The sequence below is a fragment of the Leucoraja erinacea genome, chromosome 12 (genome assembly GCF_028641065.1).
Source record: "Leucoraja erinacea ecotype New England chromosome 12, Leri_hhj_1, whole genome shotgun sequence".
Classification (NCBI taxonomy): domain Eukaryota; kingdom Metazoa; phylum Chordata; class Chondrichthyes; order Rajiformes; family Rajidae; genus Leucoraja; species Leucoraja erinaceus.
The window spans coordinates 22,560,065-22,572,749 of NC_073388.1; the positions used below are offsets into that span (position 1 = coordinate 22,560,065).

The 12,685-nt window shown below is 41.3% G+C and overlaps 1 protein-coding gene across 5 annotated transcripts in view; it reads right to left on the minus strand.

Annotated features, from left to right (window-relative positions):
* The window catches only part of LOC129702164 (Krueppel-like factor 12), a 126,797-nt gene that overhangs the window by 76,905 nt on the left and 37,207 nt on the right, over positions 1–12,685 (minus strand). For 3 of the 5 annotated variants that reach the window (XM_055643779.1, XM_055643780.1, XM_055643781.1), the window contains exon 3: positions 4,731–4,832. In XM_055643779.1, the coding sequence (XP_055499754.1) occupies positions 4,731–4,832 (102 nt within the window). Of the gene's footprint in view, positions 1–4,730; positions 4,833–4,976; positions 5,141–12,685 lie in introns of those variants that run through there. The other 2 variants (XM_055643782.1, XM_055643783.1) reach the window with 2 other exon arrangements.

The following is a 12,685-nucleotide window of genomic DNA, read 5'->3' on the forward strand; positions in this document are numbered from 1 at the left end:
ATTAGCACCCATATTCACTGCCCATCCCCAACCTCAGCTTCTACCTTGCCTTTCAAAACCAAAAGCATTTAAAAGAGTTAGATAGAGCTCTTGGGGCTAGTGGAATCAAGGGACATGGGGAGAAGGCAGGATCGGGGTACTGATTGTGGATGATCCGCCATGATCACATTGAATGGCGGTGCTGGCTCGAAGGGCCGAATGGCCCACTCCTGCACCTATCGTCTATGTATTCAAGCACTCAGTAGTCTTTGACATCATTCACTACATCATTCTCCACCAACATCTCTTTTCCACTTCCCAGCTAAATAGAAACACTTTCGCCAAGTTATAATTTTTCTGATTAAGTCTTCATGACAGCCCATTAAGTCACCACTAGTTTCCAAAGCAATCCTATTTCCACACTCATTTTCTCTCTCTCATGTGGATAGACACTAAAAGTTGGAGTAGCTCAGCGGGTCAGACATCTCTGGAGAAAAGGAAAAAGTTACGTTTCGGATCGAGACCCTTCTTCAGACCCTCATGTGTCCATTTTCTCTCTCATGTGTCCATCTTCCTCACTCTGATTCACCTTTGCATAATTTAAATTAACAAAGTAAACCTTCCAGCCAGCAGATTTTTGGAATATGGGAAGAAACAAGACCACTGGAGCAAACTCATGTACTCACAGGAAGAATGTAGACTTCCATACAACAGTCTTGGGGGTCAACACTGATCCAGAATCAGTGTAGCTACAAGCAAGCAGTACTAACTGTTGTACCACTGTGCCACTCAACATCAGAGGATCTCCAACAATGGTCCTTGTGCCTCCATACAATTAAGAGTCAAGTATGTTTAATTGTCATATGTACTGACAACTGAACAATAAAATTCTTACTTATTGCAGCTCAACAGGCCCGTAACTACAAAAACGCAAACCATATAATAATCAAAAATACAATATATTACTAACCATTATACTAGGTACCTATAATTGTGCAAAACAAGTCTAATGCAACCAAGGACAGTCTATAGAAGATCATGCTGAGTTATTGTTGTGTTTTTCAAGAACCTTATTGATGTTGGGAAGAAATTGTTCTTGAAGCTGGTGGTCACAGTTTAAAGGCGCATGTACCGTCTTGTGGTAGTGTCGAAATAAGAATGGGCCAGGGTGGATATGGCTCTTAGATGAAATTGGCTGCCGTTAAGATAAAGGCGATCTTTCCTCATCTTTATAATCCCCTTTTTTAAAACAGCACCTTTTGATGGAGGGGAGGTCATTTTGATGATGGATCTGGCCGCATCTACCACTCCTATCCCGTGAGGGTTTGAGTTGGCAAACCAAGCGGTGATGCAGCAAATCAGTATACTATCTACTCTACACCTGTAGACGTTCAAGAGAGTACTCATCAACATACCAAATCTCCACAGACTTCCAAGGAGGTAGATACTTTGATGATCTTTCTTTATAATTGCATCAATGTGCTGGGCCCAGGCCAGATCTTCAGAGGTATGCATGCCCTAGTACTTGAAGCTGTTCACTCACTTCATCAGAATCCTGTCAATAAAGACAGGTTCATGGATCCTCAGCTTTCCCCTCCTGAAATCAGCAATCAACTACTTGGTCTTGCTAACATTAAGAACAAGAATCTTGTTCTGGAAACATTCAATCAGATTTTCAATCTACGCCCTATAGTCTGACTCAATGTTACCTGTTAATCATCCAACAAAATTGATTCTGGAAACCTTAATGAAATTATGCTTTTTCTTTTTAAATACCCATCATATGAACACATTCAACACCATCTAAGTGGTTACATCTCATGACCCCAGCTGTTCTATAGGACCCATTCATTTATAAACTTAAATGGGTTCACCAAAAAGATACTCTCATGAAACAGTATTATCTTCCAAGTGAAATGCTCTAAACAGTGTTACAATGGCAAGGTCACTTTGATTTTAATCAAAACATCTGTTACACAAGCAAATCTATGATGAACATGAATCTTTGAAAACTACAAACAATAAATGTGGGCAGAAAGTTACACATCAAACCATTGAATTATCACAGCAACATAATCACTCCATAACAGAATAATTTAGTAAAGATGGAAGAGCATGAAGGAAAAAATAGATGCGGCCACCTCAATACTTTAGAAACAGCAAGGACTACAATATTAAATCTGAACCTGAAAGCAAGTCAAATCATTTGAGGCATCTATTATATGAAAGAACAACCTACTGAATCGAACATGACGTCAGCTTATGCGAGTTGGAACATGATTGCATTGGTTAACCACACCATTGATGCGCCACCCCCCAAGTGACCATTCTTCAGGTGTAACCTTTAAGAAACTCCAATCCTTGGATCTTCTAAACCACAAAAATATTTTTAGAGCATTCAGCAGCTGAATTCTGAATCAGTGTTAGCTCACAAGCAGTTACAACTTACTACTTGATCCACAACACACATATCACCAGGGACATTCAACTGCCATTGTCAATTTTTTAATCCAGCACACATCTTGGCTCCACATATCAGAACCTTCCTCAATATAATCAATGAAAACACTATGATTCCATACCACAGTGAGCAGAGGAATATTCCCCACAACCTCCAAAGCTTGAAGGCAAGAGAAGCGAAGATTTTGTTGCCAGGACTTGAGGGCCTGGGCTATAGAGAGACGTTGGGCAGGCTAGGACTTTAAACATCAAAGCAGATGAGGCTGAGGGGAGACATTACAGATGTGTATAAAATCAGGAGGGGAGTAGACAGGTTGAATTTAGAGTGTCTTTTTCCCAGGATAAGGGAATCAAGAACTAGGTTTAAGGCGAAAAAAACAAATTGGCAGGAACCAGAGAGACAACTTTTTCCATGCTGAGGGTGGTGGGTACATAGAGCAAGCAGCCAGTAGTAGTAGTAGTTGAGATGGTAGTACAATAAGAAACATTTGGCAGGTACATGTATGAGAAAAGATCACAGGGATATGGGTCAAGCGCAAGTAAATGGGACTAGCACAGATGAGGGCATCTTGGTCAGCCAGAACAAGTGACGCCAAAGGGCCTGTTTATGTGCTGTAAGATTCTCTGACTCGGGGATGAAACTCCTGCAATCCCATAAAAACCCCATACCCAATTTCAAAGACTAGAAATTTCATGCAGAGACACAACTACTGATGTCAATTTACCATTGATCGTATCAAGGAACTACCAAGTAGTCACCTATTTTGGAAAGACTGCTGCAGACTGATATTTATCAAAGCATCCTCTGGCTCTGAGATCTCCAGAGTTGCCCTCCCTTACTCTTAGGCCAATGAAGGGTCTCGACACAAAATGTCACCTATTCCTTTTCTCCAGAGATGCTGTCTGACCCGCTGAGTTACTCTAGCATTTTGTGTCTATCTATAGCTTTGATCCCCTTCCAGTTGAGAATAGGATGGACATCCTTGCGAGATAATGGCCTTCTATATCACCTGACTGCCATCTTTGTTCTTCCACCTGAAATCTAAAGAACACCTAACACAGACACAAGGCACAGAAGATATTACTTTGTGTGGCTGGTCTAAACTTTTACAAATGAAATGGGTGGGTTATACTGCCTATTGGTATTGCATGAGTGAGATTATTGGTGCTTATTCATGGACCCACTTTCGAAGGGTGGTCTCTGGATAGAATTAAAAATCCAGGGTTCTGACGAATTCCATTTCACCCCATCAACATCTCCCTCACCCATCCCCCATTGAAAGGCACAAACACCAAATGTGCTAAACCAATCGTCACAAGAAATTAACTCAGCTGCTTTTTCAAATTTACATTTAGCAGGTAATAAATTAAAATTTTCAGATTTCAAAACTAAACAGTTACACATTTTTGAAAAATTTATAAAGACATCAAAAAACCTTACCCCACAACACGATAAATCAGAATGGTTTAAATTATCAGCACTCTCTAAATTGCATTCACCTAAATTTTATAAACCTGCTAGATTTATTTTCTGTTCCATCAATGTTACTGGTGACGTGGAAACTACTAGAGGAAAAAAAACAGGGAGGGGTTCAGGGCTGTGGCTTGTATCTTCAGGGACAACATGGGGTTTAAAAATACATCAGCTTGTGTTTGTTTTAAGTGCATTCAAATAAATGAGTCTTTACCACTAACCTCTCTTTTAAGAAACTGTTACGTTAAACTAAAAAAACTAAAAAAAACTGGTATTGAAATTCAGATCCCAGAAAATTAGAAACATGAAACCTATGTATTAATGCAGATTTCTAGCAGTCTGCGACAGGGATGAAAGAAGGAGTTAATCTTTCAGTTTCCTATGCAAGTCTAACATCGAAGGTTGTCATGACTATTTCCTCCCATCCCACCCCCACCCTATCCCCGCCCCCATTTCACCACATTTGCAAGTGAAGGGGTTACATTAGGAAATAGAGAGATATTTTAGACAATGTGAAATAGAAGAGAGGAAAAATATCAGAAACAGGTGAGAATGTTTTACTTCAAAACGTTAATAATTCTGTCAATTATAAAATAATTAAATGTATACCATATTATTGAATGATTATAAATAAACTGTCTAAAAAGGCGTAAAACAAAAGATGACGTTAGACATTGCGTTTAAAAAGCTTTAAAAATTTTATTTTATCCCAAGGATAGAAATATTTTCCTTCCATCATCTTCAGACATGGTAGTTTGTTCCTGACATTCCTGAGGTCTGGAAGCAATTAGTGAAGTGTCTAGAGAGTTGGACTTACCCCTTCCCCAGGTTCCACCAGCTCTGTTTTGATTCGTATAGCTGGCATTCCTTCAAGCATTAGCATACTGCTGTACTCCACATCGCCAGTGCTTACAGAGCTCTGCAGAGGGAGAGAATGGGGGGAGGGGTGAGAAGCAGGCCATCAGAACAGTTTTATTCCCTGAACTCACAAACAGCTTCTTCCACCCAGACATAAAGATGAAAACAGCAAGATAAAAATGGTAAACAAAAATGTAAAGAATACCTTTCCTTGTGAAGATCACAGCACACAGATTGATACACAGCCCATTCTGATTTTTTTTTTAAACAGAACAGCTCCCAAATCCTAGGTGTCGACGCTGAAGGTTTGCAGGCTCCACCCTCTTTTAGGGTGGAGTGCAGGCAGTTAATTTACTACTCCAGGGCAGAAGAGGTCCAGCTGTTACGCAAATTGCTAGGAAGAGCTGCCTCCCTGCCCTGTGCAAACAGAACACTGGTGCTCCAACAGAGTGGAAATAAAGAGAGGCCTCATTCCCTCAAGCTGTGTTGTTCACAGGCAATGAGGGATGAATAAAAAGGTAGAATTCCTACCCCCATCCTCCTGCCCCACCCCTTTTCAAAAAAAGGATGTGCAAGCTCCAATTTTAAAACTCTTGTCAGCAGGAGGCTTCTAAGACATTGTAATTATTTTGGTCGACACCCATTTCTCAGGACTCTTCTCCAGTAAAACACATGGGTCCAAACTCACCTGACAGAACACATATTCTAGTCATTTAGCAGCAGAAATGTAATTGCATCATTCATGGCAGTCATCTTGCTGTCTTTAAATGTTTTTAAATGCAACACACTGAAGCAGTTGACAGTTTTTGAATACACGTGTTTTACCGTTTCCAAAATGTATGGAATGCACAAACAGCAAGGAAGCGAAGATTTCCTGGAAATCTACAATGTAGGATCATATCCCATAATGGCAGCACTGGATGATAAATTTCAGGAGGAAATTCCAATGCAGTTTGCAAAATTTAACTCTTTGCTTTATTGTTAGAGATTTGGTCCCTCTACAGTGCAATCTCAGACAAAGCTGTTGGCAAGAAAGCTCATTAAGTACTGGCTTGACTTGGTTTGATTCTCGAATGTCACATAAAATCAGGATCTGGAAGTGCAATCATGAAAATTCAAGTGTAAAAGTAATTTAGTGTGAGTTTAAACAATTGTGGTAAAAATACAACAAAAGAAGCAGCATAAGATAAATCTATGTTAAACAAGATCCAAGAATTAAACTGGATCAAACCTTCTTTAACATGGAGGTATCAAGTATGGAAGATATTGCAACACAATATATTGTTGCATTAAAACAGAAAATGCTGGAAACACACAGCAAGTTAGGCAGCAACTGTGCAAAAAGAATCAGTTAATGTTTCAGATCTGGGCACCAATACATTTTAGAATCTTGCGGCTTCCCAGGTTAATGTATGTTTAAATCATAATATCCAAGCATTCCCCTCCGGCCAGAGAGGCCCGCCTCAGCTGAGCAAAACAATATGCTCAATGGTATCCTGCGATTACATTTAGATTAAGCTTAAGTGCAAGCTCTGAACTAACCCATAAGACACTCACCCTCTGGCCTGTTATACTATGTTGCTGAAATACACAATTCAAGGAAAGACACAAAGTGTTGGAGTAACACTGCGGGTCAGGCAGCATCTCTAAAAAACATAGATAAGTGATGTTTCAGGTTGGGACCCTTCTTCAGACTGTATCTCTCAACTCATACAATGCACATATCAGTGTACTAACCATCTTGTAACTTTTCCCTGTCTTGACATATTTATCTCTTCCTCCTTATCCAACAAATACTGTAACCAGTTTTTCTGAACTGTTACCGAGTTTAGTACAAACAACTGGAAGTTGCCGGCTTGATTATTCAAATGCTTCAACTTCTAAGACTCCTGCAGAACAGCTTATCAAATTCCAAAAATTACAGACCAGGATGTTTCCACTGGTGGGAGAGTCTAGGACCAGAGGTCATAGCTTCAGAATTAAAGGGCACTCTTTTAGAAAGGAAGTGAGGAGGAACTTCTTTAGTCGGAGGGTGGGTTAATCTGTGAAACTCATTGCCACAAAGGGCTGTGGAGGCCAAGTCAGTTTATATTTACAAGGCAGAGATAGACAAATTCTTGATTAGAATGGGTGTCAAGGGTTATGTGGAGAAGGCAGGAAAATAGGATCAGGAGGCAGAGATCAGCCATGATTGAATGGTGGTGGATTTGATGGGCCGAATGGCCTCATTCTACCCCTATAACTTGTACCCACATCTACTAATCCCATTTCCCCCTTTTGTTCTGTAACCTTCTATGTAGATTCTTGATTGGTAAGGATGTCAGGGGTTCTGAAGTGAAGCAGGAGAATTGGGTTGAGAGGGAAATATAATTCAGCCATGATTGAATGGTGGAGTAGGCTTTATGGGCCAAATGGCCTTCTTCTGTTCTGAGAACCTATGAACATATGCATTGGATGCTCATGTGCTCAACTAGATACTTCCCAAGTGTTATGAGGAGTTGTGTGTGTGGGTGCACCTGCTCATGTTTATCATCTGCTAATCACCATTACCAGGTTCTTAACTGGACCAACCATTTCAGCATTATGGTTGAAAAACCAACAGCAACTAATCTCTCTGGTGTGGTTTAAGCTCCTTCAAAATATGCTCTAACATAAAAAAAAGTTAAAGTCAGGACAATGATGGATGACTTAACATCCACCTTGGAGACTGCAGAGAACAACAATTCTCAAACAGTTTATTCTACGCACAACAAAGCAGGTCTTTCTTTCCTTCCCTCCAGTTGTGGGTAACATACTCAAAATCTCAGGATTTGAGGGAGGAGGGGATAAAGATTTTTCAAAAAAAGGCAGAACAAACACTTCCCAAACCATTTTTCTCCTGAAGAAATCCTGTGTTTTTTTTCCAAGGATGAAAGGGAGTTAGATGTGGCCCTTGTGGCTAAGGGGATCAGGGGGTATGGAGAGAAAGCAGGTACGGGATACTGAGTTGGATGATCAGCCATGATCATATTGAATGGCGGTGCAGGCTCGAAGGGCCGAATGGCCTACTCCTGCACCTAATTTCTATGTTTCTATGAAAGGATCACCCATCACCCTCTACATGGAAAACGTTGCCCCTTAGGTTCCAAATAAACAAACCCTATGTTATGATTCACTAAAGCCCCTGCCCCACTTAGGAAACCTGAACGGAAACCTCTCGAGACTTTGCGCCCCACCCAAGGTTTCCGTGAGGTTCCCGGAGGTTGCAGGTGGTTACCAGAGGTTGCAGGTGGTACCAGAGGTGCAGGTAGTGGAAGCAGGTAGGCAGACCAACAAAAACCTCCGTGAACTGCACGGAAACCTTGGGTGGGGCGCAAAGTCTCCAGAGGTTTCCGTTCAGGTTTCATAAGTGGGACAGGGGCATAACTCTGGGTAAAATACTCTCTGCATTCACTCTATTAAAATCATAGCCTGCCCATCCTCCCGCTATAGCTCAGGCCTGAAGTCCTGGCAACGTCCTCAAAACCTTCTGCACTCTCTCTGTTTTCTCTGCACTCTGCACAAAATTATCTGCACTCCTTAGCAAGTTATAGCAGGTTGCCCAAAGCAGAATGCAATATTACAATGTGTTCTCACCAATATCACGTACAACTGTAACATAACATCCCAACTTCTATACTTAATACCCTGACTGATGGTTAATGTATCAAAAGCCTTCTTGACCACCTCAGCTACCTGTAACACCACTTTCAAGGCGACACCATTTATCCCAGGGCCCTGCCATTCACTGTGAAGATCCTGCCCTGGTTTGATTTCCCAAATGCAACATCTCACATTATCAGCATTTAACTACATTAACCATTCCTCCTCCCACTTGCCCAACTGATCAAGATACAGGAGTAATTTTTGATAACCATCTCCGCTATCTATGATACCATCCATTCTGGTGTCATCTACAAACTTACTAATCATGCCTTCTACATTCTCATCCCAAATCATCGATATAAACCACAAGTAGCCCTGACACACACACTGGTCATAGGACTCCAGTTAGAAAAGCAACCTTCCACCATCACCCTCTGCTTCTTTCCATGCAGCCATTTCTCCATCCAGTCAACTAGCTCTCCCTGGATCCCATGCAGTCCAACCTTCCAGAGGAGCCTATCATGCGGAACAGTGTCAAATTCCTTGCTGAAGTCCATATAGACAATGTCTACAGGCAACGAGAGAAGAGCAAAACTCAAAAGAGACACGTGGGTCAAGCTTCTTTTTTTACACAGAGAATGGTGTGCGCCTATAATGTGCTACCAGGGGTGGTGATGGAGGCAGATATGATTGTGGCATTTAAAAAGCTTTTAGACAGACACATGGGATATGCTAGGAATGAAGTATGGATCATGTGTAGGCAGATCAGAGTAGTTTATCTTGACATTATCTTGTTCAGCATGGACATTGTGAGCGGAAGGGCCTGTTCTCGTGCTGTACCAATACTTATCAGCGCACACGGCATCTGAGAGCGAAGTATAGTTTTGGGTCAACGACTTCCATTGAGAACTGATGATCAAGTCCAGATTTAATGATTTACTTCAAATTTCCAGCAAGTGGAGTTTTTGATTTCCTTCATTGGATCGGCACCTGAACCAACTCCATTGCTGTTTACACTGGAAATGCGGAGATCAGATATTGATCTCCCCTGCTCTGTGCACCAGCTACATTGGCCTAACACAGATAAGAGCATAAGGCTATCAACGAGTTGTCAACAAATGGTGGGAGGGCCATTTCTTTGGTAAAAGCTGTTGCCTAGAAACATTGAAGTGAGCTCAGAATGGCCTCCCAGTAGCACTCAATTCAGAATTGCTGCCCGGTGATACAGTGCAGCACATTTCCATTTACAGCACTAATTGAGGCTTCCTGCAGACAGAGCCTGTCGAATTTGATGTTAGATACGCTACTGAAATTACCCAATCCCATTCTTCTTCGCAGAATTCAAACATTCCTTCAACTTCCGCCAGAGATTAACATACACACTCCACACAAGTCTAAATGTATTATCTGAATGTTCATTTCAAGTGGGAGAGTGTAACCTTCACACTGTGTTTACTTGCGCAAGGAGGGCCATTCAACTGCAGAGTTTTAGTTATCTCAGGGGCTTCAGTTTATCTCTCATACATTCAGCTGCAAAGCTGCAAAAACCCTGCTAAAGTTTTATCTGAAGTTTCTGCAACTCTCTTAAAGTTACAGTGACCCAGAAAGCCCTTGTGGAAATTTCACCACACCCTGTTTTTTGAAGTCTTTTAAACCCCCGGTGCACTGTGGACATTTTATTCTGTCAAAACTGCAAGATATAAAGTGCATTTTCCACATGTAGAGGGTAGAGGTGAATAACAGAAATAACAACAAACATACTGGAAATGCTCAGGTTAGTCAGCTTCGATGGAGTCAACATCAATTTTCTGGATGTGCTCTTCCGTCATAACTTGTTAACAGGAAAATCAATGGCTGAAACCCAACTCTTTGGTTTTCCATTAATTTTTGTTTTGCTTAGTTTCAAGTCTGCTGACCATTTCCCAAACCAAATGCAGGGAATTGCCAGATCAGCACAGCGAAGTATTGCTAAACAAAACGTAAATTGCTTAGTCTGGAGGCCAAAAAACTGTTTCATAGCCCATGTTCGAAAAATTGGACATAAACAGTATAAATGCAAAACCAAAGTGCAGCCAATGACACATATGTGACATTACACCATTGAAGCACAGTCAGTCACACATTCTATAAATAATGCATTATCGGTCCAGCAAAGCAGGAATGGCACAGAGTACTTACTGTGCCCTGACAAATAGCATGGAATAAACAGGGATGCTATATTGGAGTTCAGTTCGACATATTGATTTTATTTACTTGGCAGATCATTCAGATTCTTTCCAGTTACCTTCCCATTGTACCATTGCGTCATGATATCAAAATGCAAGACCATTAATTCGACAAGGCTGTCAAGCACCATTTGCTCATCGTCTGTCTGGAATGAGTTTTGTGAAGCAGGGGATTTTTTTGGGTGGTAAGGGGAGGGGAGGAAATGAGTGGCGCACTGCACCTGGAGATACAAGTACCTCATCCAGTCTGACCCTGGAAAACAAGAGCATTCAGTAACCATAATTTTGGATGAAAGCTAGATGATTGAATGCAGTGGATGCCCTGATCAAGAATATCCAATGATTTCTAATACATTCATGTGACTTGAGTGTCACTGGCAAGATCACACTTTTCGCACATCCTTTTTACTTGGAGCAGAGTAATTTCCAGAGGCAGTTAAGAATGGACGTGTTTGGGAAGGCAACAGATTTCCTTCTCTAAGAGGACAAACTTGAAGGTAGACACAAAATGCTGGAGTAACGCAGCGAGACAGGCAGCAACTCTGGAGAGAAGGAACAGGTGACTATTCGGGTTGAGACACATCTTCAGGGCAGTGAGTGGGACAGAGATAGAATGGAGTTGGAGAAAGTAAAACTGGTGGGAGAACTGGGAAGGGGGAGGGGATGGAGACGGAAAGCAAGGGCTATTTGAAGTTAGAGGTCAATGTTCATACCGCTGGGGTGTAAGCTACCCAAACAAAATATGAGGTGCTGTTCTACCAATTAGCGCTGGGCCTCACTCTGACATGGAGGAGGCCCAGGCCAGAAAGGTCAGATCGGGAATTGGAGGGGGAGTTAAAGTACTGAGCAACCGGGAGATCAGGTAGGTTAAGGTGAACTGAGCAGAAGTGTTCAGCGACACGATCGCCGAGCCTTCGCTTGGTCTCGCCGATGTACAGAAGTTGATATCTGGAACAGCGGATACAGTAGATGAGGTTGGAGGTGCAAGTGATCCTCTGCCGCACCTGAAAAGACTGTTGGGCGTCCTTGGATGGAGTCGAAGGGGGAGGTAAAGGGACAGGTATTGCATCTCCTGCGGTTGTAGGGGAAAGTACCTGTAGAAGAAGTGGATGTGGCCAGTAGTGGAATCCCAAACTTGATTAGTTTTGTGGTGCATATAGGGTATGATTTTAGATCACCTTGACAAAAGACATAAGTTTATTATTTCAAAAGGTCAAGAAATCCTAAACTAGATTAATACGAAGAGTACTTCATTGGCTTTAGGCCCTAAAACAACTTTTGGCACTGCAAGTTCCCCATACACAGCCCTAACCAAATATTATGTTTTACTACTAATGTTTGAGGAATAAATATACATCAGGACAATGGGGTAAGTGCCCTGCTCTTCAAAAGAATGCAATGGGATCAAGTCCACTCAAAACAGCAAATAAAAACAGATTAATTATTTATTGGAAAGGCATCATCCCCAGTAGCACTGCACTCCCCAACTATTGTACTTATGCTCAAATCATATACTTGGATCGCAAGATTACCAATCCAAACTGAGTCAGAGGGCTATCGTAAACCAAGATGAGACCAGTAAAATGTTTTCACAATGCAAGTAACTTTTTGACTCAATAAAATTTAAGCTCCAGTGAATGACAATAGCAGAATACAATGTCAGCCTTAATCAGTTACCACAAGGCAATTCAGTCTTTGAGACTCTAACAGTGTAGAAAGAAGATAAAGTCGAATGGTGTTGACTCAATTTATTAACATTGCACTGACAACAGGTATAAACTGTAACATTATACAAATATACCAGAACTCTAGTGCTGTCAAGGAAAAAGTAATTAAGATTCTGTTTGAGACTTTTTTTCCAGATAAGACCTGGCGTGCAGTTTTACTTTTTATGTCAATCTGGAATGACTTTTCCGCACAATACCGGACAAACCCGTTTCTAACATTTTACTAAAGTTCACCTATCACCCACACAAATCCACAGGAGGTATGTTCAGCTCCATCAATTGGACTGTTTGGCTAATAAAAAGCAAAGGTACACCAAAATAAATATGTAAGGCAACAA